Below are 26,333 nucleotides of genomic sequence, written 5' to 3'. Positions count from 1 at the left end.
GCCTCCTAAAATATTCCATTTCAATGTAGCTGTTCTCACTGCATAAACTCATTCATACTAATACAAGTCAGGCAAAAGTAGTTTTAAAGTTGTGAGTACAGGAAACAGAGTTTGTACTTGTATTATTACTTATTATTATATTATTTTCCATACAAATAACTGTCAACCTCCTGTACGTACATCTGAATATGTGAACTGATTATCCTTCAAACAACTAGACAGGATTATACCTAGGAAAAATGAAGATTATTTTTTTAGCCATAAAAACCCTAAACATGGAAATCCAGGCAGCAGAACCATGAGTAAGGCAAGAAATGCAAGCAGCGTGAGGGAAAATGTTTTCTGAAATGGAATGCCAACAATGGAAAACACGGTCTGCCTACATGTGTGCCTGAAGAAGGTCTGTCCTCTGTTGTTCTTTTTTTTTTAGTTTCTTCCCCTCCTATGTGTTTGAACCGCAGGGTCTTTAAACCTTTTTCACCTGCAGTTGCACACATAGGGCGCAGGTTGGGTAGAAACTAAAGGTGTGGACTTCCACGATAAAGAGGTCTAGACAGAGTAGCTATTGGTGTACACAAGACCATATGCAAAATTTGTGTTTATAAGCTAGTAAAAATAAATCTATAATAGAAAAGATGTTAAAATACATAGAATTCTAAGTTCTGGTACTTTGTGTAAAAATTAGACATTCCAGCATGTTGTTGCAAACTGTGAATAAAATGCATAAAGATGGTTTTATATGTTTACTCTCTGTAATAACAGTCACTGTCCTCCTCATCAAAACTTTCTGTCCTATTTAAAAATGTATGTGTCTTAAAAGCTTCCTTTAAAATGTATGATGAAAAGCCTACCATATAGTAACACAAGAAAGTTAAAAGCCAAATATTTCCTCATACTTAAATTCAATGACACCTAAACATCTCCAACATTTTAAAACTTTATTAAAATTCAAAATATTCACCATAGCAATCATTTTCTAACATTGACTCTGGGCGTATAACACCACCTACAACAGAACATTGCAGGTAGTTTACAAGCACCTTAGGTGTGCCTTTTTAACAGATAGAAATTGCTAATTTCTATGACATGTAGCATGTCAGAAAATGTCAGTAAGGATAATAATAAAGTCTAAAAAGCAGGCTTTTTTTTCTGACTCACTGAGCACTATAGGAGCTCATCTCAAATATAAAGGATTCCAATTTTAAATCTCATAAGAAAAAAGTCACTGAACAGCATTAGTTCTAAAGTTCCCAACAGAATAAAGCTTTAGTAATTAGTCATATTTGTGCATAAAATAAGCAGTTAAGACAACTGGAAAGATGTTTCTCACAATCTTTTCTTGTTTGCCTTTTACCTCTCAATATACAGATTTATACTTTTTATTTCCTCTCTATCAAATATATTTTTATCTAAGAGGCAATAGTTCAATGAAAAGCAATTGTAATTTGTAATCACATGTTTTGGTTGAGTTCATTTTTTTAAAAAAAATGCTTAAAGATTCAAAACGCCAGTTGCTCAATACAGAGTGTTCTGCACCGACCATTTCTAAATATGGAGTCTCCCTTCCTCTGCACGTGAACGAGTAGTACAAGCACAAGTGACAAATTTTTAAACACACTTTTACCCGAAGAAATCTAGGGAGGAATGTAAGTTATAATCATTGCCTTTTACTCTCCTCAGCTCAAAACACAACAAATACAGAGTGCTGATTACACTGCTGGTGAAAATATGTCTATATCATAGAAATATGCTAAAAATGAACTGATTAGAAACAAGAGTTTATCTGTCTCTACTTTTTGTTTTTCTTTTCTTTTGACCAGCACAAACTCAGAACAATCACTTAATGTTTGCTGACAGGGTGAAGACTTTCCACAAAAAGCTCATGGAAATTATGGGATAAAGTAATAATAAATGTACCATATATTTAAGAATCTATAGAAATTGCATCCCAGCATGTTTCTCACTCTGCTGCATATATTATTTCATATTAGTCCTATTTGCCCATTCTCTTGTTTTATTAACTGCAACATGAAATAGATCTGCCAGGCATTCTAACTCTACACTTGTTCCAATTTGATTTTTCAAAATCTGGATTGACATATAAAATATTTCTTGTCCAACAAGAATAGAAAAAAAAGCTTTATCCGTTTTTCTATTAATTTTACAATCAAACACATATGCCTAAAAACTGTGAGCTCAGAAAAGTCAGGGGTACCATACCCATGTTTGTAACTCAACACCCAGAAAAGTACCTTGAACATAGTAGATATTCAATAAGTGCTTCTGAATGAATTAGGAATTACAACACTGGGGGAAAATAAGATATAACTGAGAAATCATGCTATTAGAATTTACAATTTACACTGATGATACAGTTAGTCATAAGTCGTAACCATTGTTTCCTCTTTTTCAATGGCCTTCTACTGAATTGAATCTGCTTTTTCAAGAATAGGTAAGCCTCTAACTGTCGTCTCCTTTTGCAGCCCAACAGATAACTGCTAAGAAATAAACACTGGGCACTAATTTTGGCGATGTAAACCCATGTTACCAGTTTAGTTTACTCACAAACTATCACAAAGCTGTAATTATTTATTCAAAGTAATTTGATTTCCTTAACCTATGATCCCAACAAACTAAAGAAAAAGAAATGACTAATGTTAGTATTAAGTAAAATGAGTGTGCAAATGGAAATAGGGCACTGGACAATGAATATCAAGATAACATTGTAAAATGTTATTCAGTAAATGAAATGTATAATTTAAAGCAAATTTTATATTTGTATTTTTTTAGTTCATTGGAATTTAGAAGAAACGGAGTGCCTTATTAGAATATACGTCAAAAAATTTTAAATTTATTTGAATATATTGGACTGTAATAGCTATTGACTTTTTTTTCTACCTAAGAACACTTTCTCATCTTTAACATGTCTATGAACAGTGTTCCTGTTTCTATTGGGGAAACTGTTCTCCACTGCATGTGTCCTAGTAAGGCTATGGATCAGGATGCCTTCTCCCTCTCCACCTTGCTCCCAACCTCTGCGGAAACAGTCAGGCTACCCGGGCTAGTCCACATACCGTCCACAAGGTAATCAGTACAGAATGAGCACTTGACCCAACTGAATCCATCAGAGTCTTTATCTGCAACCAAATATACTGATGCCCAGAGACAATAGCTCTTTCTTTTCAACAGATTTGCTAACTGAAGACCCTGTAAGCCTGACAGCTTTCACAATTACCTTCATCTGAGCAAGAAGAGAATGAGGCAAATAGAATAACTGACAAAATTTACAAAGAAAGAAAACCCTAAGAATGATGATTGATCAATTCACTGGATCCAACTGCAACTGAGGCAATTTCCTCCTCAGGACCACCCTGTAATATTCTAATAACTTTCTTTATTTCCCTTAAGCTATTATGAACTTGGATTTTATCAGTTGTAACCAAAAATCTTAATAGAGTGGAATATATATAAGAGGATGAAGTCTAAGTTATATGGAACCAGAATAAAGCATTTTCTGGCAACAAATTTAAGCATTTTCTGGGGAAAAAAAGTTTTTGCTTTTCTTAATGCTTAAATACACCATAACTATGTTATAAAAATAATTTAGGAGGCATAAATTTTATTGACTTGTTCATTTATAAATTTGAATTAAGTAATGACTGCTTACTCAATGCTATATTAGACCCTAGGCATAAAAAGGAGGAGGAAAATATAGTCCCAACCTTCCTACAATTAATATGAAAGATGTCCTGATGAGACTCCTCATCTCTATTCAGTACTGAAGGTCCTTGGATAAACAGAAGCGCAGAAGAATCTGATTTATAGTGAGCCTTACACTATAGCCAGTCCTTTTTAAAAAGAGTCATAGACACTGATTTCTAATTTTGAGTAAGTCCTGCCAGTTTTGTTTTTTTCCCTGTGAATATATCTTTATACTTAGCTCAGACTTTAGGCTTTTTATCAAACCATGATTTTATAAGTAAAGATTTCCACAACTAACCAGTCAACATTCGTAGTAGAACCTGCTAAAATCACTTAAGCTAAGGTCTTATCAGAATGTTTATTATGTACCCTCTTCTATGGAAATGTTTTACCTGAAGAGGAAATGATTTTGCAATGTTTTATCATTCCGTTAAAACATAGTTTAGACACCTTTCTTAGATACTTTTAAAGAAAAAAACAAAAACACCTAACAACAATAATAGACATTACTGAAATAATTTAGCTCTAAAGGTCCAACAAAGCTTCTATTTTCAGCACTAGGAATGAAATTACTTTTTAAATGTATGTTGCACTTTTTTCCCCTTTATAAAGAATGCATTACAGTTTTATTTAAATTTCCTACACGTGTGAGCAATCATTTCCTTCCTATTTACCTTCCTGTACTTTCCCATTAGGGACTTAGGAACTGGGACAGTAGCTGCCATCACCCGGGATGCAGAGCTCTTAATTCTTCCCGATGAAGGCTATTTATACAACCAGCTTCACAAGTGATTCATCTCTTCTGTTTACTACTTTCTGAGGTACTCTATCAGACAAAAATCATGGAACTAATTGCAAAGAGAAAAACATCCCATGGTCTTGTTTTTAGGGGGGGATAAAAAGGAGGGGGGTCTTCCACAGAGCATTTTGATTTTTATTATTTCCATATTTTCCAGCAATCCTAGATTTTCAAAAGTTTTAATGTTTTCTTCCACAGCACTGCATTATGAAACACTAAACCAGAAACCACGTGGTACTCACATGTCAGTCTGACTTACACTAGTTTAAATATTTCACTTTTAAATAAAAGTCCTGCACTCACTTTTCCAAGAAACCAAAAATAAAAGTTAAACATTCTAAGATGTTAATGGCAACCTAAAGTGGAAAATAGAAGAATTATACCCTTGTGTTTGTGGGCAATGGGAGAGAGGAAAGAACAAGAGGAGGAACAATGACTGAAATTCTAAAGTTTTCCCACTTGAACATTTCACTGGACCTTCACTTCCTGAAGGGACATCTCCCACTAGGATTTCTCCTGAGGCCCAACTCAACATCTCTCCCTGCCCTCCTACCCAACTCCTCCTCCTACCCTAACACTTTCTAAAAAGAGCTTTCATTCTCACCGTTTCTAGTTAGTCGTCTTAGTCGGGGGGAGAATGCCCAAGGGGCATGTGAGCCCCGCTCTGTCCTTTTCATCGTATATCCAGTGAGCTCTCAAGTCCTATTAACTTTTTAAAGCTTACCAAGTTTACCTTTTTCTTTCCAGTTTCACTGCCATGACAGTAACAACAGCAATGAACAGCTGCCAGCGACTATTTGCCAGAGCCTCCAGAGCCTGACTCAGAAAGAAAAACATTTCATACCTAGAGTTCAGTCCGACCCTGTCTATTGATAAGATTCTGACAGGGCAGAGTTTATTAGTCATTTCCCTTGAAGTTCTCGACCTAGTTTTATTGCAAAAGACCTAGCATCCCAGTGCCTGAAATAATTCCTGAGGAAGTATGGGTCCATCAGGGATGCTGTTTCCTCCTTAAAAACGAGGTTTCTGCTCTGCATCACTAATTTGCACTACAGGGTCCCCCATGAGAATGGTGGCTCTTTTCTGAATGCAGGGTCCTGAAATTCCACATAGTTTTTGTCTTGGGAAGACTGAATCTCCTTCCCCAGTTGACTGGTTCCCTAGTCCCATGGCCTTAGGATTTAGGACTAAGGCCTGGCCAAATACTTGACTATGGGTAACAACATCATCTAGCACTCTGTTATTATGACCCACTTGCTAGATTTGATCCTCTCACATATCAATGCCATGCCCTTTTAGGACTAAATCGTTGATTGTTTAGAATGCTGGCATCTCTCTCAGGGGACTCCTCTCCTACACAGTCCCAGCTTCACGCCATTCCTCGCTTCCTACCAGCCCTTCTGAGTTAGATCATTCTTAATCATCATCTCATTTAATTCACAAAACAACCTAATGAAACAGATGTTAATATCCCCATTGGGCTGATGAGAATTTTAAAACTCAGGTTACATTAGAGAACACATACAGGCCACATGGCAGTGGTATGGTTGGAGCTCAGTCAGTTCATTCTATTCCCAACCATATTGTCTCCACTATATTAAGTTTCCTTTTACCGTGTCTCACAAACATTACTGCAAGACACTTAGAATACACCTTTCCATCTTCCAAATCATCCTCTACATCAGGGGCCCCTGCTCTACATTATCATAAAAGTTTGAGGACCCCTGCTCTACATTATCATAAAAGTATTCTTTCTAAACATTCACTGCTATCATATACATTTCATACTCTAATCTTTCATGATTCCCCAATTATTTATGAAATAAGTGCAAAGTCTCCATCCAAGCATCTGAAGGCCTCCATAATCTGGGCCCAGCCTACAGGTCGATGTTTATCCCCCATATCCCTCCATGATCCAGGCCAAGCCACACTCCCTCCTGTGCCTCAGCCACTCAGCCCAAGCTGTTCCTAAAAGTCTATGTTCTTTGTTTCTAATTCAATCTACTCCAATTATCACAGCACAATCCAATCCCTACCACAAAAAGCTTCCATGACTTCACATATCAAACTTAACCCATCCTCTGGCAACTCTACTGTAGCCATATTGTCATTTTAACATAAATAACATTATAGGATTCTTTTTTACCACATAGGGTGGCTCACTGAAATTTCCCACCTCCAAATCCCAACACTTCATAATTCTTGCAGGGGATCACCATATTCCAAAACTCAATTTATCATTATTTTCAAGTCCCTTCAGAGAAGATAATTTGTCTTATTTAAGTAGATACCTAGAAGAAGGATTCCTAGGTAAGATGGAGGCTCTATTCATAATTTTTTTGAGGCATCTCCATACTGCTTTCCATAGTGGCTGTTTACATTCCCACCAGCAGTGAATGAGGGTTCCTTTTTCTCCACATCTGCTCCAACATATGATAAGTCTTTCAACACAATTTACTCAAGCTAAAGTCCATCAAGAACTTCAGGAAAGAAAGACTGTATTTAGAAATTCCATTCTAAAGTTTCCCTAATACAAATTTTTAAAAACGAAATTTAACAAATAAATATAACAAAGCAATAACAACAATATTATCTCCTCTGGTAGTTAACTATTGATTTCTTGAAAGAGAAATCTGTAATCATAACCCATAAAGAGTTTTGAAAAGGAAATTAGTCACGTGGAGAATTTTGAATTGAATTTTTCATATAGAGAAAAAAATATTCCAAAGGGAATAACTCAGTAAGGTCTTTTCTCTCTGCCAGTATAATTATTAAAATAATTATAAATTCCCAAGCACAATAAAATTCTATTTAAAATACAATCCATTGATTGATTGATTGATTGGGTCAAATTATCCTCTATTTTACAATGTCCACCCATATTCCTATATTTTAAAGCAAATCACAGTTGTAAAGTATTTATCTTGTATCCAGCTATAAAAATATTGCAATTTTTCATAAAAACTACTAATGTATGTAAACTCCTAAAATATTTAAATCTCTGTTCCATTCTGCATTTACATTTTACCTGTCCACTAGAAGTACTAATATGTGATAAGGCCAAATTACATGTCTTCTCTGAAAAGCTCCATTAATTAAATAGGAAAAAGAGCTTACATGATACTAAAACCAAATTCAATAAATATCACTCTTCTGAAAAACATGATCTTTAAAGAAAAATTTTAAAAGCCAGAGCCCAATGTCAGAAGGAACTACAATATTTCCCCCTTCAATAAATACCTAGAGATTAAAGGAAAAGCTTTGACTTAGAGAATATTATATTATTCACTTCCATTTTAGGATGATGTTTACCAAAATATCATAAATACTTAATAGCAACTGTTCCTAGTGCTTCTAGCAAAAGGCAGTAAAATGAAACATAAACCTCAGCTGTGAAAGCCCCGGAGTTTTGCTTTGCATTTCATCACTCCACTTCCCCATACCCTGTTTAGGATAGCCCAGATTCTAATGATCACAGAGACAGCTCTGCTGAATTTGAAACAGAAATATTATGAGTTCCAGTGAAACTATTAATCATTAAAATGGAAAGAACAACAAGAGCAGTCAAATATTCAGCCGGTGGTTCAAGTTGCCTGACTGATAGCTAGGAAATACCATATTGGAAAGAGAGTAATCACACATTCCAATCCAAATTTTTATTTGACATTGCTTCTATAAAGCCTATAAAACTCTCCAGCTATCAAGATGCTGAGGAACGCCATGCTCAAAGGGTAGAAGTGTCTAAGAATGTTTATGAAAATCTTAAACTTGAAATCACAAACCCAATCTCACAGAGCTCAATTTGCAAAAATTAATACCAAATCTGACAAACAAAATCTAGATCTTTAGAATTACATGGTGCTTGCCATGCTGAACAACCTTCCTCCTTAACCTCTTTCTTCAAGATAATGACCACCTGAACCAGATCTCAGGATTACTTCTTACAGTTTAAAATGTATCTAAAATTATGAGCCTTTCCTGCCCCCAGAGAAATACTCACAGAATTAATTATTCCTTTAAGAGCTTGAAATCCACCTTTGACAGGAAAAACTTGTTCCTTGGAATCAGCAATTCTTTCGAGCTTTAGAAAGAGGAGAAAAATTTAATTAAGAGGTGGTTGAGACATATAACACTTTATAAACTTCATTACATTTTAATTATGTTCTTCTGAAGAATTACACCACAAGATTTATCCCCTACTGTAGCCTGTCAGAAACTGCACTAGGGATACTCTAAATGCATCACAATGAAATGAACTGAGATCAGCTTTACATTGGCCTCGAGTTTCAATTTCAGAACAGTACAGAACTCTACTAGCTGTAAATGTCACCAGAGACAGGAGTCCTAATTAGTCATGCTCAACCAAAAATTTAAATGCAAAATCATTTTGTGAGTGCAAAAAAACATTTTAAATATATAAAACCTTAAAACTTCATGAAAAAAAAGTTTTTTTAAAGAAAATTATTAAAGATTTCTCATAAGCAAACTTCCTAAATCCCTGAACTCCTAAGGGTCTAGTTTTAAATCAAAATAAAACACTTAAATAAGACTGTCATAATAATCTTGTCAGTTGAGTTAAAGAACAGAAGTACTTATATTATTTTAACCTAAATGTTTGTCCTGAGTTCTTCCAAACCAAAAAATGTTCAATAAATTTTGAGTTTTGTTTTTCAGTAATAAAACCTGTTAAGATCAGACATTATTAATCAAGACATACAAGAATATGCTCATTTTTATAGAAAATCTTTAGCATCAGTGAAAGGAATTTAATAAACTAGCCTTAAGACAATTATATGATTTAGGTTAAAGTTTGCATATATGCTCTACTCACCTGGCCTTGTTCAAAGTCAAGGACACCAACACAATAAACTCTAGCCCCAAATGACCTGGCTAATTTTGCCTATGGAGAGAAATAGAGATAGAGGTAGAGGTAGAGAGAGAGACAGAGAGAGAAGTTAATTACTCAAATATCAGGCTATCGATGAATACACTGGGGTATAAAGAACAGTTTCAGTTCAATACTCACCTCTTTCTCTGCATATGATGGCACCAGACCTTCCAACTTTCCATCTGTCAGAGCAATTATGATACTGGAGGTTTTTAAGCCTCCTGCTTTCTCAATTTGTTCATTTGCCTGAAAATGAAGAATAATGATCTAACTCACAATTTAATCTTAACTTTGAACCAGCATGTTCTATTCAAACTGAATTTATAATTGTGACAAAATCAAGATATTATGAACTGGCTTTTAAAATACAGTATTTGTGTTAACTATTTTATTGAAATATACATATATTTACTTTATAGAGTAGTTACTATTGGGTTTAAATGACATAGATTTTTAGCTTTGGTTGGCTACCAAAGAGAAAATAAAATAAACTAATTTTAAAAGGCAAAATACCATCCAAATTTTTCTTATCATGATAAGTAATGTTTTCTATCAGCCTCATTCCTAAAACAACTAAATGAATTTAGATTTTTTTCTAAATAGATATGTAATAGGGTTTTCATTTTGACTAGAGAGCTATAAATTATTTCATAACTGCATAAGAAAACATTTTCTCCCGTATGCATAAATGTCAAAAAACTTACTTTCTTTAGTCCTTCATGGATGAATGTCTCTCCTACTGGAACAACATCTTTTAAGTCCTTCAAGCCTTGATTGATTTTGCCTCTGAAAATAATGTTTTATAATATTAAACAAAAATTAGCAAAGATCACAATAAGCACTTCTCAAAACACATGGCAGCATTGCAACTAAGCTTTCTTCAGTAAGAAAAGGAAAGAGCATGAGCTTTGAGGGCAGATAGCTCTTCCTACTTTCTGTCATGTTAATGAGTATATAATAATATCTGTGTTTTAACTACAAAAAATAAAAGTATTAACAATGTGAAATATCTTGAAAATCTAAGCATAAACTAGTAATTTTGAGTTGAGAACATCTACCTTCAATCATATTTATTTTACTAAATGCTAAGGAGTAAAATATGTTACTTCATAAAAAAAAAGAAAAAAGAAAAACCACCAAGGACTGAGTAGGATGCTAAGGAGTAAAATATGTTACTTCATAAAAAAAAAAGAAAAAAAAAAAAGAAAAGCCACCAAGGACTGAGTAGTTCAGCTTAACTGAAAAAATATTTCTGAAGCACTTAACCCACCTCCCTATGAGTTGGAAATTTTCCTTGTTATCTGCAAATTCCTAAAGTGTGTTACTTAATGATGTTACTTATGAAAATTAACATTTTCTACTTTTGTCTCCCAGAGTCATGTCTCATGATGTAGGCAATTTTATAGCACCTTCTCATCCATCCAGACACCAGTTCATTCTCTTGAATGTTGTGGATATTTAACATGTATTTGGTGAACAAATAAAAGAATAAATGGAGATGAACAAATAAAAAATAAATGGATGGATGGATGACAATAGATTATTCAGAAGAATAGTATGAATTAAAAAGAGAAAGAATCATAGAATATTTTTTTCATCATGACTAATTAGTTGTCCCAATGGAGTACATTGAAATAAAGTATGACTATAATAGTAAGAGGTATTTTGTGTGTATGAGTAAGAGAAGACACATTTTTCAGTTTTTTTAATACAGATTCCAAAGACTTTTTTAAAAAGAAAAAGGGGGGGGAACACACTTCAAGAATCTTAAGAGATAAATACTTCAATGTTGCAAAATAACCTGAAATAAACTCAAAACTAATTTTTAAAATTTTAAACTTAAAAGAACAAGAGAGAGATCTTAATATATTGCTTTGGGTATTTTAGTTTTAAAACAGAAGCAAAGAAAAATACCTTTCTAAATAAAAGTCTTGAAATATTAAACTTAAGTATAATGCTTTCAATAAATCATGAAGAGCAGTCACACTACTCATAAGGATGATAGATGGCAGATAAGAGAACTGAAATTCAAGTTTTCATATTATCTGAAAATCAAGGAATTTACTGGGGTCATACACAATATGTGTATATACTATACATAAATCATATACTATTAAAACACATGCCAGAAATAATAAAAAATTAATTATTATTTTTTCATGCTGCAATGTTGTGTTTCAAATACTTGCAATAAATGAGTCATTCACAAGAGCCTCACTCACATTTTAAAAGTAAGTTATTGATAATATTGTAATGCAAATTATTATTAGATAAGTTCTCCCTCTCAAGAAGTTTCTCCAAAACACAAGACAACTTTCAAAATATGATCTTAATCTTTCTCCTTCCTGATTTAGTTATCTCTAATAACAGATGCTGTCTCTTTTGATACTTGGTTTAAAATCTACCTATTCTGAACCTATCTCTAACTTCATTATACTCTCTTTCTACAGTACCCCAAACTTATGAATGTTTAGCTTTCACTACAATAAATAACTGTCTCTTAAAAACATTCTACCTTAAAATAATTTAAAATATTAATTTCACGTAATATTTTCACTTCTCAACAAGACTGGAAGTTTACAGTGGGCTACCCCATGTCTGGTATGTATAATGTATCCCCCTACTCTGCACTTATTACTCATTGTAATGTCTTTTACAAAGTAAGTGTTCAATAAATTTTTCAATCTACCCTAGGAAAAAATTCATAATTCCACAGAAGATGGAGTAAATTACATAATTTATAAACTTTTTTAATCTAAATATTTATCTTTAGTATCTACAGAAACAACTTGAAACTGATTCTGTCTGAGTCTCACAGATAAAAAACAAATACTTGGTGCTTTCCAGAAATAAGTGGCAGCGTGTCCTCAAGCATTAATGTTTGCTGTCAAAAAGAAAATGAAAAAGACAACTGAAATTCAAGTTTACCCCAACAGATTCTGACTGGCAAAAGTCGCTTTCTCCATTCAGTTCAGATTCAGCTCCCGATCACCCCTGAGGACCAGACAACACCAGCAATAGACTCTAAGCCAGCGGTTCTCACCTGTGGGTCGCGACCCCTTTGGCGGTCAAACGACCCTTTCACAGGGGTCACCTAAGACCATCCTGCAATATATAATTACATATTGTTTTTGTGATTAATCACTATGCTTTAATTATGTTCAATTTGTAACAATGAAAATACATCCTGCATATCAGATATTTACATTACGATTCATAACAGTAGCAACATTACAGTTATGAAGTAGCAACGAAAATAATTTTATGGTTGGGGGTCACCAAAACATGAGGAACTGTATTAAAGGGTCGAGGCATTAGGAAGGTTGAGAACCACTGACTTAAAGAAATCTCTAAAGAAAAGCAAGGAGGAAATGATAAAAGTCAACATAGAAAAAAATGGATACGTTGTAAAGATCAGCTAAAATCCAACATCTCAACCTTAGAAGATCAACCTTATTGAGCTGGGCTTTAACATTATGTCTTCAACTACAAGGAACAGCAATATTGAAACTACTTGCTATGAAGCTGTAGTCAAGGGCGTGTGCTGCTTTCCTGACACACAATGTCACCTAGAAGGTCCCAAAGCAGAAGTTTCTTGTCATCCCTGAGTAATTGCTACACACTTCCTCCTTTTTGCTAACTACATTATGTAAACTTCCTTCTCCTCTTATTGGGGAGCCCACAGTAAATTTCTTACTCATTCACAAAATCCTGCGAAGCTCCTATGGTTATTATAATGCTGCATCCTCTTTCCAAGATATTTACTTTACTTTTATTTATTTTTTATTTTGTTGTTTTTTTTCATTGCTTTCAGAGAGGAAGAGAGAGGGAGAGAAGGATAGAAACATCAATGATGAGAGTCATTGATTTGGCTGCCTCCTGCACACCCTCCACCAGGGACCTACAGGGACTTAGCCCACAACCCAGGCATGTGCCCTTGACCAGAATCAAACCTGGGACCCTTCAGTCCACAGGCAGACGCTCTATCCACTGAGCCAAACCAGCTATGGCCACTTTTATTTTTATATGTTGTTAATTTTCTGCAATGTTCTGTGCAGCTTCAGATACTTTTTGGAAAGAGGAAAAATTTAAACAAATGGTATATTTAACCGGTGTTTTTTTGTTTTTGTTTTTATGAGAACTGGAGACCAAACTCTATAATCAACTATAAGAATTGACCCTTTTTTAATCTATAAAATTAACACTTCCATCTCTATTACTACCTCTCAAATTTCTCTGCTGAGTAGGGAAAGGAAGAGATTAAAAAGGGATGGGGCCATAGTCAGTTTTGCTCAGTGGCTAGAGCATCGACCTGCGGACTGAAGGGTCCCAGGATTGATTCCCTGTCAAGGGCACGTGCCCGGGTTGCGGCTGGATCCCCCATAGGGGGCGTGCAGGAGGCAGCCAATCAATGATTCCCTCTCATCATTGACGTTTCTATCTCTCTCTCCCTCTCCCTTCCTCTCTGAAATCAATAAAAATATATTTTAAAAAAAATAAAAAGGGAAGGGAAGAATAAAAAGACAAGAGAAAGAATGGAAGGGAAGGAAACAGCAACAACAGCTACCATGCACTGTGTGACGTCAATGGCTTTTCTCCATCCCTATAACACTTTGAATTGTGAAAGGTGTTCATGATGTCATAACTAAAACAAAGATGTATTTTTACAAATAGTGGCATAAAAAAAGGGTTGGCAGAGAATTCTAAATTTCCCAACTAACGTAATTAAGGCACAATTTTAAGTACCTTCTACTTATGCTGAGGATGTACATTTACTAGTATACAATTTATCTCTATAGTACTTGAACTTTTCAATGCACATTATCTTAATGTTCCAGATCTCAAAGCTCTTTCCAGATGTCAATCAACCAACCTACACACCTCTGTTGCACACACCCCCCACATTAACACTGTGATTCTGATGTGAGAACAGCTCACACATAGACCACGGCTATTCCCACATGCCTCTCTACAGGTGCAGTGTAGTTCTCCACCCTGGCTGTGCCCTGTAATCACCTAACGGGCTTTTAAAAAAATCTCTTCTGTGCCTTAATTAAAAGATTCTAATTTACCTAAATATTCTAATTCTAATTGCTTTGTAATAGGGACGGGTTACTTTTTGGAAATAATAACTAAGAACCTCTGGTCTAATCTAACTTAAAAACTTTTCCATGTTGTTGGAATGCTCTTTTCCTTACCTGTTTTGCCAGTCAGTCCTACTGAAGGGGTTTGGGAGTGACAAGGATATTCTTTTAAACTGTAAAGTACAGTTTCTGAGATAGTATGGCAGATAGCCAGAGAGAACAGAGATTTATTCTAAGCCTTGTTTCCTCATCTATAAAATAGGGATGAAGATATCCACCCTGTGGGGGCATTGTGAGGATTAAATGGCACATTATAAGTGCAGAGTAAGTTGTAGCTACTATTGTTATTTGTTGACATCACTCACTCCCCTGTTAGTAGGATTTTGTTCACTCCGTTAACATAAAATGGTCATCTCTGGGTCAGCCTCCAATAACAACTTGTCACTGCTCTTCCAGTTTTTACTCTCAGTCTCCTCAAGGTCACTCAGCTTCCCACAATTTCTATTGTGCTTGTCTACTGCTGTATAATAACCTACCCAGAAATTGGTGGTATAAACACATCTTATTGTTTCTCATAATACTGTGCACTGAATGGGCAGTTATACTTCACAGGTTGTGAGCTGGGAGGCTGGAATGGCTAGGAGAGTAGAAATGATCTCCATCACACGGTTGGCAAGTTAATGCTGGTGCTGGTGCTGGCTACTGCCTTTGAGCCCAGCCAGGACTGCTGACCAGCGTCTTTATTCTTCTACATGTGACTTGTCCATGTGGCTCAGTGAGGTTTCCTTCTACCATGGTGGTCTCATGGTTGTCAAAGTTTTCATATGGCAGCTGGCTACCAAGACCACAAGAAGAGGAAACGCCCATGCCTTATTAAGTCTTAGACCTGACACTGGTAAAGTTTCATGTTTCGTGTTTATGTCTGTCACAATCTTGATTAAAGCAAGCAATAGGGCCAGCCCAGATTTTTAAAATTATATAGTTAAATGAATATATTTATTTCATATATACATGTACTTTATATATTACACATATTACATATATGATCATATACACATATGTATGTATGTATGTATGCTGTGCTTCATTGGAGGTCACAAAAGAACAACCTACCACAAAAGCTAAAAGCTCCAGGCATCTATGCTACCAAATGTCAATTTGGATAACTGAATAAGCATAAATGTATAGATGTTTATATCATACACTGATTCTGTTATTTATCCTTAAGATGTTATTAGTCAGGGGCATTAGTCTTTAAAATAAATGGTAACTGCAAACAAAACATGGCAATACCTGAGAATTTTATCGTAATAACCCATTTACATAATATAATAAAATTTTTATTTTATAAGTAGACCTTAGTAGATTGAGTAGAATATGAAACAAAACAATATTCTCAAAATTTTGTCTGTAAAAAATTACTAATGATTCACTTAGCACTGTACTTTACCTGAATTATCTATAATAAAATAATAAAAGGGTAATATGCTAATTAGACCAGACGTCTTTCTTGATGAAGCTGGGGCCAGAGGGAGGCCAGCCTGGAAAGGGTAATATGCTAATTAGACCAGACGTCTTCCAGAGGTCTTTCCTGATGAAGCTGGGGCCAGAGGGAGGCCAGCCTGAGTCCTGGGTGCCTGCAGGCGGCCTGGGGAAAGCCAGCTCGGGTCCCGGTGCCTGAGGGAAGCCGGTGCCAGCAGCCGGGGGAAGGAAGGCCTACTCTTGCAAGAATTTTCGTGCATCGGGCCTCTAGTTAATAAAAGTGTAATATGCTGAGTAGACGAGACGACCTTCCGGATGAAGCAGGGGCTGCAAGGGAAACCCTAGTCCTGGGTGCCTGCCAGAGGCCAGAGGGAAGCCCGGGTCCCAGGTGCCAGAGTGTAGCCGGTGACGGCAGCCAGGGAAAGGCCTACTCTTGCACGAATTTTGTGCATCAGGCCTCTAAGTGTATATAAAGCATTTAACAAAATGTCTGATACATAGTAAGTGTTCAATGAACTTTATCTATTTTTATTGTTTTATTCTATTAATAAGCCACAATATTCACCAGACTGACAGAAATTTAAAAAACAATATGAGAGGAAACCTGTTCATTCATTCACATATACCTCCTTCAATTATCTACTTAATTGTGTTATATTCTGCTATACTACATACTGCATGAGTGATAAATTTCAGAAAAGTAATTGTTTTCTTATTTGCTCTTCAACTTAAAAAAATGTTTTAAGGTTTCCAAACAGTGAAAGATTATTTTCTAAACACAAACATTGCTAATATATTCTATTATCTAAGTTTAGTTATCTCTTTATATACAAACTTGCTTATTATTTATTTAACATGTCACTCTAAGGCTAACATATGCCCAAGCCTCTGTGCTCCAGTCCAAACCAGTGACCCCAAGGTAGCAGTCCTGACTCAAAAGTCTCTGCTTACAAAATGCTCCACACAATCTGGGTTTTGTGAAAGATTGTTCTCCAATTTATTCTACACTAACCAAAGTGTGGCACACAGATCACACCTGGAGTCCATAACTGCATTTTGTACATTTTTATTCCATTTCCCCATTCGATGCCTTCCTGGGCCATGAGAAGTGGACCTCGGCATTCTACCACTTCAGGAGGCCAGAGCTGCCTCACAGGCATGAGTAACAGTGCATTTAACTTTCTAGAACACACAAAACAGATGTAGAATTTCACTGAAAGTAAGTATTAACATATCCAGGACCAGGATCTGAGCTGCTGCCATGCCCAAACCCCTCAGGATTAGCCCAGTGTGTGGCCAAAACTGACTTTTCTAAACAGGAGTCATTACTTCCCTATTAGAGTTTTTTTAAAACCTATAGTCACTTCCTCTCATCATATCACTGGTTTTCAACATAATAGAATAAATTCAGAGGATGACTATGTCTTTGAATTATGACAAATTCTGACTAACTGTGAAAGCTGGTGAAGGGGGAACACAGTCTCAGGCAGTGCGGCAGGTAAGGGTTCACGTTCGAGGTCAGACCTGGGCGGGAATTCTGGGTCTAGTTACTCAGCGGTGTCACCTTGAGCAAATCACTTCAGTTATAATCCTGGCACAGCATGTTGGAAATGATAATAATGGCGTACACTGAGAACCTCCAAATCCCATTTCCACATCAGCCTCCTTCCCACCCAGTCATCAAGGAGGCCGTCTCACACATTATATGTGTTTATTGTCCCAGCATCACTATATGGCAGGGATGATAAGCTCCTTTTAGCAGGCAAGGGGATTGGGCAACAAGAGGCAAAGTGACTTGTCCAAAGTCACACAGCTAGTGTATAGCGGCAGCCCCTATGTCTATTTACCCAAGGTGTAGTCCTGGCGTTTTCATTTTAACAAGAAGACTTCAGGACCCTCCAGTAGAAGAGCTGGATATGCTCTATTCCTAGCGCTTACTCTTTCAAACCCCTGGGTTCATTCTGATTTCAAGATAGCCATCTCTAGCTACAGAAAAGTCAGTAACAATTCTTTTTAATTTTTACATGGTACATTATTGTCAAAATAAAACTGAATAACCTACATGCATGGAAATTAAAACACAAAGACTTTCCCCACATTGAATCTCACAGTAACATTGTTAACAGTTTGTTGCTTATCTTCCAGCCTTTTTTCTATAATCACACACACACACACACACACACACACACACACACACACACAACTATAGAAACAGTTAAATATTTTGTTTTTATTTTAAAAAATAAAATCATACTTAACAGAGTCTTCGGCAACTTTCCTTCCTCAATTAATATATCTTAGATATATTTTCATGTCAATCTATATGAATTTTCCAATTCTTTTAATGGCTGCATAGTATCTGTTCTATGAATATACTCTAAGTACAGTATCAATTTATAGGCATTTGGATTGAATACAGTTTTTCACTATTATGGACAAAGCGGCAACGTCTAATTTTGCACATGCCTATCTTTGCACTCTGGTGCTAGTATCTCAGTGAGACATCGTCCCTAAAAAGGAGAACTGCTAATAGGAACCTTCTAAACATTTACAGAGACTGTCATATGTCCCTTAAAAGGACTATCTTGTCACAAGTACATTTTTAATTCAGATGATAAGGAATTAGAATAAATTCTTTCAAATAATAGAAATGTGTATATTATCTAAACTTAATGACTTCTCTTCAATTTCCAACAAGTCAGGCCAAGGAATATTTTTTTTCCTAAGTAATGGGTAATTGTGTTCAGATCAAATAAATATAACCTTTTAAATCTTGGGACAAGTATATTGAAAACAAAATTGAAAATATTTATAACTGATCTATAAGAATGGGAATAAGAAAATTGGGAAATATGTCATCATTTATCATTTTTCAAAGAGAGAAAAAACATTAGAACAATTAATAACTAAGGTTCTAGAGTCAGGCAAACTCAGCCATTCACTCAACACATATTTATTGAGCATCCACTGTGTGCCACGCTCTGTTCTAGGTGTTGGATATATGGGTGAACAAGACAAAGAAGACCCCTCTGCTCTCATGTACTTTACATTAGAGTCATGGAGATAAAAATAAATTGATTAATTAATAGAATAATTTCAAAACATGATAACCAGATAGAGTATTGTGAGAATTTACTGAGAAGGCAGGTCAGGGTCCCTCAGACTTGATGGCCAAGCAAGGCCTCTCAGAGGAAGTGACACATGGGATAAGGCCAAAATGACAAGAATGACCTTGCCTGGACAAGATCTGGGGCCGAGAAAGAGCAAATGTCCTAATGTGGAAATAAGCTTGGCCTTTTTAGGGAATGGAAAGGCAGCCAGTGGGCTAGCTATGGCATCCAATGTTGTAACAGAGGATTGGGTGAGGCAATCAGGTAGGAGCTTCAGGCCACGGGGAGACGTGTTCTTCTATTCCAAGCCATTAGACTGTATTCGGCATGAGAGTGGCATGATCTACTTTATACATTAAGATACCATTCTGGCTGATATACTGATCACCACTTATTAAATAAGTATCCTTGGACAAGCTACATTACCTTTCTTAGCTTCAGTTTCCTCATTTGTAAAGATGAGATAATAATAGTATGTATTACATGGAGTTGATAGGAGGATTCAATGAGGTAATGAATGGAAAGCATTTTGCACACTGCCTAGCACCTAATAATTGTTCACTAAATGATTTCAACTAAATCACTTTTATATCATTAAGACCATACTAAATACAACTGAGCATAATTCACTATCCCCAATTATGTACCACAAAGACTAAAAATATCCTTTAAAATTAGTCCTGTTTCAAATTCTCTAATATTAAAAGGCTGGATATTTCCATATTGAAAAACACTCAGCACTTTCTTCTTACCTGATCCTGTAATTCAGCCCTGAACTACTGATGTGTATGTGCACACCCCTTATTTTCACACACACTAGATTATACATCTTTGTGTTACTCCCAGAACCCACAATGCTCAACAAATCTTATAAGGAAAGCATGCAGGTAGGTGGAAAAAATGGACTAACAGATATATGGAGGATAAAAATCATGAGGACAAGAGAATAGAAGGGAGTGTTTTGAATTGAAATACTTAAAAGAATAAAGTTTCTAAGTGATGAGTATATGAAATGTATAACTGGTCATTTCTTGCCATTATTCTATTCGTGCATTTACATAGCACTAGATGTTATGCTGAAACCCTAAGAGAAGACACTGCCCGACCATAAGGACGTACTGCTCTCCAATCTTGCTTCATCTCTACTGAAAGTATTTAGCAACACTCTGAGAAACACGAAAGAGGTACTTCTCATATTTACCACAGCACTGAAGGATTATGAGTGATAGAACCAAAATTGTGAAACCTGCTGTGCTTAACTTTTGTGTTGCTCATGCATGCACATCTGTTTGTCAGTCTGATACACGCCATCAAGAAAGTTGATATGCAGAATACCAATTTCTAGGCTTTGACTCAAAGATCCACAATAGTTGTGGAAACATTTGTTCGGTGATCTTGCATCTAAATATGCAAATTGTTTCTACACACTTGACAGTATGTAATGGATGAAAGATGATCTTATATCCAAATACAGAGGGCCATAGAAATTTAAAAAGTTACTGCTGACTTAAATAAAGTTAGTATAAGAATAACTAGAAGCAGAAAATAATATCCTTTACTGGAGACTATTCTGTGATATACAAAGTACTTTTCTATGCATTATCTTATTTTGATCTTCATAACATCTCTCTTAAGAAAACCTGATAGTTTATGCCTGTGATTTATACATATAAAAAGTAACACACTGAGTCTATACTTGGTCCAAGTCTCCAAGTCAGAAGTAGCGAAACCAGAACTCTAACCCAGACTTCCTTAGTGTTCTTTCTGCCCTCCCAAACTAGTTCAACATGCCACAAATCGTCAAATTCAATAAAAATAAATGTATCTTTATTTTCAAGAGACAGGCGGGCAACATAAGTTGCAAGTAGCATTATTAAAATTCTGCCTGGAGTATTATAAATCCTTTCAAAAGGACAATAATCTCTTTATATAAACACAATTCTTCCCTGATCATCAAATACTACATATTCCCTAGCTCCAGGTAACAACAAAGCTTTCACCTCTTGAATACATATGTGCCAGATTCTGTCATATATTCTCCTCACTCACTGACTTCGATTCTTACAACAATCTTATGAGGTAGTTACTGTTATCATCATCTTTGCCGTCAGTATGCAGAGGGGGAAAAGGAGGCATAAAGAGGTTAAGTGTCCTGGCCAATGTGGCTCAGTTGGCTGGGCGTCATCCCCTGCACTGAAAGTTTGCAGTGTTGATTCCTGGTCAGGGCACATGCCCAGGTTGTAAGCTTGATTCCCAGGCAGGGTGTGCAGGAGGCAGCCTGTCTCTGTTTGGCTCTCACATCAATGTTTCTGTCTCTCTCCCTCTCCCTTCCTCTTTCTCTAAAAATCAATTTAAAAAATATTTTTTTTAAAAAAGAGGTTAAGTAACTTGCCCATGACCATTTAGCTAGATACCGGTTCAGTGGCTCTTAACAACAATGTTACGCTGTCTCTTCAAATAGAAGCCTCTTTATCCCATTCCAATCTCTCCCCTATTAGATTCAACCAAGAGAAGGGAAGAACCTCTCATTTAAATTAATGATTCAAACTCCTCATGTGCATGTCTAAGCAACATCAACTTGGAGACCACTGATTACACTTCATCTTCAAAGGGCTGGAGGACCCATATGTAAAGAGTCTGACGGAGCACCTGGCATAGCATACGCAGGTGACAATTACTGAGAGTCTACTATATGTCTGGCATTATGCTAAGCGCTTTTCTCTACATATGCGCTCCATAAATGTCACCATCATGCTTTTATTTCCTCCTAGAGGATAGTCTAGGTCCAAATCCGTTTCTTTGGAAATGAGGCTGGGCAGTGAAGAAAATGTATTCCCATGAAGGCAAGGACTGCCACATCACTGAGTGTAGAAAGATGTTCTATATGGGTTATAAGGGGCTGCTATTGTTCTGGCCTTGAAGAAACCCAGGTGCACGTAAAAAAGGATGGAAGGGAAGTATCCATGAGAAGACTCAGGTTGTAAGCCAGAACCTCCCATCTACAGACTTCCTCTCCAGGAAAAGTAATACTTAAAGCACAAATAAATTTAAAGATTATATAAGTTCTCTCCATGAATCCTTTTAAATACTATGCTTTCTTGACATTTTTCAAAGAAAATTAATTTATAAAAGAAACCTGTATTCACACATAACTCCTGGGAAATCCACATATTATGCAAAACAAACTCCACCAGCCTCCCCAGCTAAAACTACAGTTTGATTTCAAAATAATGCTAACTCATTCATTAATTCAACAAGAACTGAGCAAAAGCTATCATGCATACCTGGTATTAAGTGAAGTAGATATAAAAACAAAGAACTCAGAGTCTAGTAAGCAAAACTGATCCCATGGAAACTAGTCATTCTTTGAAATATGGCGATAACTATTTCCAACTTGCCACAGTGGGTTCAAATGACATAGAAATGGTCATATGAAATACTGTGACATCGGCTTGGAAAAAGTCATACCTTTTGCAAAAGATACCTGGTATTAAGTGAAGTAGATATAAAAACAAAGAACTCAGAGTCTAGTAAGCAAAACTGATCCCATGGAAACTAGCCATTCTTTGAAATATGGCGATGACTATTTCCAACTTGCCACAGTGGGTTCAAATGACATAGAAATGGTCATATGAAATACTGTGACATCGGCTTGGAAAAAGCCATACCTTTTACAAAAGATTTGTGTATTTCTGTGTGTGTGTGTGTGTGTGTGTGTGTGTGTGTGTGTATCTGTATGTAGAGACACATACATATATATTACATGGGTCTGATAAAAATGTGAGCTATATAGATGTATTTTATATGTACGTTATATACATACATATACATATACATACTAATATAATATAAAGCAAGTTCCTTTACAAAAATAAACATATTCAGCACCAGTGCACCTCAGAGTAAGACTAGAGATCCAGGATGTCTAGTGAATTATCCAAATAGATCCATAGCTTTCCCTCCCTAATGTTCTTCAATTTCCTAATTGATTCATATATTACATCTAAACAAGAAAGATGTAGAACTACTTATAGTAACAGAGAAGGGAAATGGTGGGAGGTAGTGAATATACAACTAGGCAGAGTTCTGGGTTTCATTGTACATTCCACAGCCAATATGAATGATATTGATTTTCAGATTATCCGCTCTTTTATATTACTCATACCTCCTTTAGTGAAGAGAACCCAATTGTCTGTGCATTTGCTTGATTCCACTGAGAGGCCTGAACCACCACTTGGAATATCAATCATTCTTTTAAGATTAGTCTCTGCTAAAAGCCTGCAGCGACATGATAATGCACTAACCTGTCTCCAGTTAATGGCAAAATAGTGGTTGCTTGAGAAGAAAACACAATGAAAGATACTCTCATGCGAGGGCTGCAAAATAAGAAGAGAGGCAGTTAAAACATGTTTAAAGGAAATAGTGGTACAATGCAGATATATAGCTAGGGAGTCTCGTTTAAAATCCGTCTCACTGAATAGCCCAGGCTTCTGTTCAATGGAACCCCCTAATAGATACACTAACTCTGCTTAATGTTACTGCACAAGTCATTTTGGATTCAGGCCATGCTTCTCAGCACTCAAGCACTCCTCCATGACCCTTGGGGCCGTTTAGAAAGAGGCTTACTAGAAAGATAAATTCTAGGTCCATGAAAAATTCTTTTGAGAAACTGCTTGATGTTCTACCCCATCTCCTTAAAGGAGACCAAACCCTGCAGAGAGACTATGGCTAGCAATATTGAGGGTCGGGGAGTAGCCAGTTTGACTTAATTACCACTACATTATGAATTTCATAAAAAGTTATCCTGAATACTTTAGAATACTTAAAGAATGCCATGGGCAATGTGAAAGAGACCAACAAATCCCGTTTTGATTAGTCATCTTTAATTTTCCAAGTCTCCAGGGTCATATTGCCATAGTCAACCACTGCCCCAGTGAGCTGCATCTTTTAAGCTTTAGGCATTTATACCACAGAATGGTTCCTGTTTCTAAGACACTCTTTGCAACCATTACTCAGATTGGAAACTGAAGGTATGAAGCTAAGACCTACAGACCGCAAGATCAGAACGATGTCCCATGCATATTTTGAAAGTTACTCTCTTCAGTAGTCACCCTTTATTCACTTCCTACGCTGTATCCTTAGTAACGGAGCAACCAAACTTGAGCCAGAAAACTGTGTATTACAGAAGTCCAACTTGCAAAGCAGACCAAATAAATAAGAACCTCCCTTCTTGAAAATGTTGTATTGAAATGATCCACTGCTCTCAATCAAAATCTATGTGAAAACTCTCTGCATACTCCTGGATTAAATCAGAACATGTATAAAGAACTCTCTTCTGTCTTTGACATTAAAGGACATAGGGCCCTGTTTGTTTTTCTTTCTTAGACAGTTTTACCTCTGACCCCGCCCAGAAATGAGTGTCATACTTGATTTCTGAAGCAGGAGACATGATGGAACGTGGACAAGCATACATTTTTATAGGGATAACTTTACGGCTGCCAATAACTGAAAGCAAGGATTGCCTAGGCCTCTACAGATTGTTGAAGTTACTTGCAACATGACTTTCAAAATGTTTTGATCATCCAAGCCTGTTTTACAGACAACATTTGGGCTAACAAGACTGAAAGAAGCAATATTTAATGATACAGCTCCTTTTTGTGTCCTTTCCATTATCTTGATAAACTTGCATTTGCTCATTGCATGTTTTTCTTTAAAAAAGAAAAATGAAAGGGGATAAAAGCCTCAAAAGCCTAGTGTCTGGGGGCTATGTTTAAGTAGGGATGCCACTAATTCCTAGTTACCTCTAAATAAGAGGGTGAGCTGGACTGCATAGTAGTTATGCTTTTTATAGGAGAAGAAACCAGTCTTTCGTAGTAAGGCTTATTGCATATATAGAACAGTTAAATTTTAAACGCACCACACACCCACCCACACATTTTGTAAACACAAGTCATTTCTTTAAACAACCACACAAGTGCCTTTTCTGGTAGTAGGTTATTAACACATGTTCATTTGAAGTTTACTAACACTTTTTTTTTTAATGAGGACCTCTACAATGCTAAGAATCGTGTGGAAAGGAAAATATATTATGGATACTATTAGCATAAAAATTTTAATGTGATAAATTATGAGAAAGCATAACTGAAATTCATAACAGATGAAAATTCAAAAAGGAAAAGACATGTGCAATAGTATTTGAAGATGCTTCCCTGGGGCCTGAGCCAAGTTTCTGGGGTTCAGATGACATAAGCCCTCAACAAGTGAAGGTCTGTCCTAATAAGAGCATGTGTGTAATAATGATCCTGAGGCTCTTTCACATCCACATTTCACTGAAGGCTTTTCCTGCAAAAGGTTTCCAAAAAAGCGGGGGGGAATACCCTGCATGTTGGTCTACTTCCCTCAACTTCACACTCCAGTCGCTAGAAAAGTAAAGTGGGAGAAATACCTCACAAATCGTTCTGTAAGTTGCTTGACAAAATCGTAAATTTCAAGCCAGTTATTGGCCACACTCCAAGACCTAAAAAAAAGAAAGAAAGAAAGAAAGAAATAGAACTGATCAGAAAAACAAACATGTACATGGGGCCGCTGCTAGAATCAAAGTAACAACACCAGCCATGAAACTTAGGTGTTGCAAGAACTGAGAAAGTCAACCCATCTTTGGGGACCCCCTGCCTGCTAATAGTTGGGAGCAGGACCCCAGCTCTTTAAAATAAACACAGCCTTCTTCCCGGGACATGCAAACTACACAGGGTTTGTTAACCCTGGGCCTTTCCTAGGATAAAACGAAGCAAACTTTAGCCAGAGTGACGGGGTGAGGACAGGGAGGCTGACCAACAGTCTGGTCTGGGTTCCAGGGGCACAGAAGGCTACCCCCAGTGGCCGCATTTCCATTTCCCAGAAAGCCCTTGGACTGCAAGCAGGGACTACCCCACTTTCCCAGAGAGTCCTGCACCTCAGGACGGCTCCTATCACCACCCCCAGCCCGCAAAGATCCCAAAGCGCTGGCCCTGTGCCCGGAAAGAGCAACAAGGTAGCCATCCACGGGTTTCTGACTCCCCTCCCCAGGGCGCGCACACATCTTTGCTTCCCGGCCACAACTCACCCCACGCCACCCGCACCACAAGACACTGGACCCCCTTGGCACTCACTTGTCCAGGACGAAGTAGAGATCAAAGGCTCCTCTGCAGCTGGGCTGCTCCTGGGCTCTCAGCAGCCCCCCGGGACCGCCGAGCGCCAGCAGCCACAGCCCCGGGACCAGCCAGCTCCCC

At 36.7% G+C, this 26,333-nt stretch overlaps 1 protein-coding gene across 1 annotated transcript in view; it reads right to left on the bottom strand.

The window, feature by feature from the left end:
- ANTXR2 (anthrax toxin receptor 2) overlaps positions 1–26,327 on the bottom strand; it is a 134,847-nt gene extending 108,520 nt beyond the window's left edge. The window contains exons 1-7 of the mRNA XM_014544711.1: positions 26,214–26,327; positions 25,511–25,582; positions 23,370–23,441; positions 10,094–10,175; positions 9,528–9,635; positions 9,333–9,401; positions 8,502–8,582 (exon numbers count right to left, since the gene is read on the bottom strand). Coding sequence (XP_014400197.1) covers positions 8,502–8,582; positions 9,333–9,401; positions 9,528–9,635; positions 10,094–10,175; positions 23,370–23,434 — 405 coding nt within the window. The 5' untranslated portion in view covers positions 23,435–23,441; positions 25,511–25,582; positions 26,214–26,327. The remainder of the gene's footprint in view (positions 1–8,501; positions 8,583–9,332; positions 9,402–9,527; positions 9,636–10,093; positions 10,176–23,369; positions 23,442–25,510; positions 25,583–26,213) is intronic.
- Positions 26,328–26,333: the final 6 nt, after the last annotated feature.

Source organism: Myotis brandtii, unplaced genomic scaffold, assembly GCF_000412655.1.
Source record: "Myotis brandtii unplaced genomic scaffold, ASM41265v1 scaffold111, whole genome shotgun sequence".
In the NCBI taxonomy this organism is placed as follows: Eukaryota; Metazoa; Chordata; class Mammalia; order Chiroptera; family Vespertilionidae; genus Myotis; species Myotis brandtii.
This window is presented reverse-complemented; position numbering and strand designations above follow the sequence as displayed.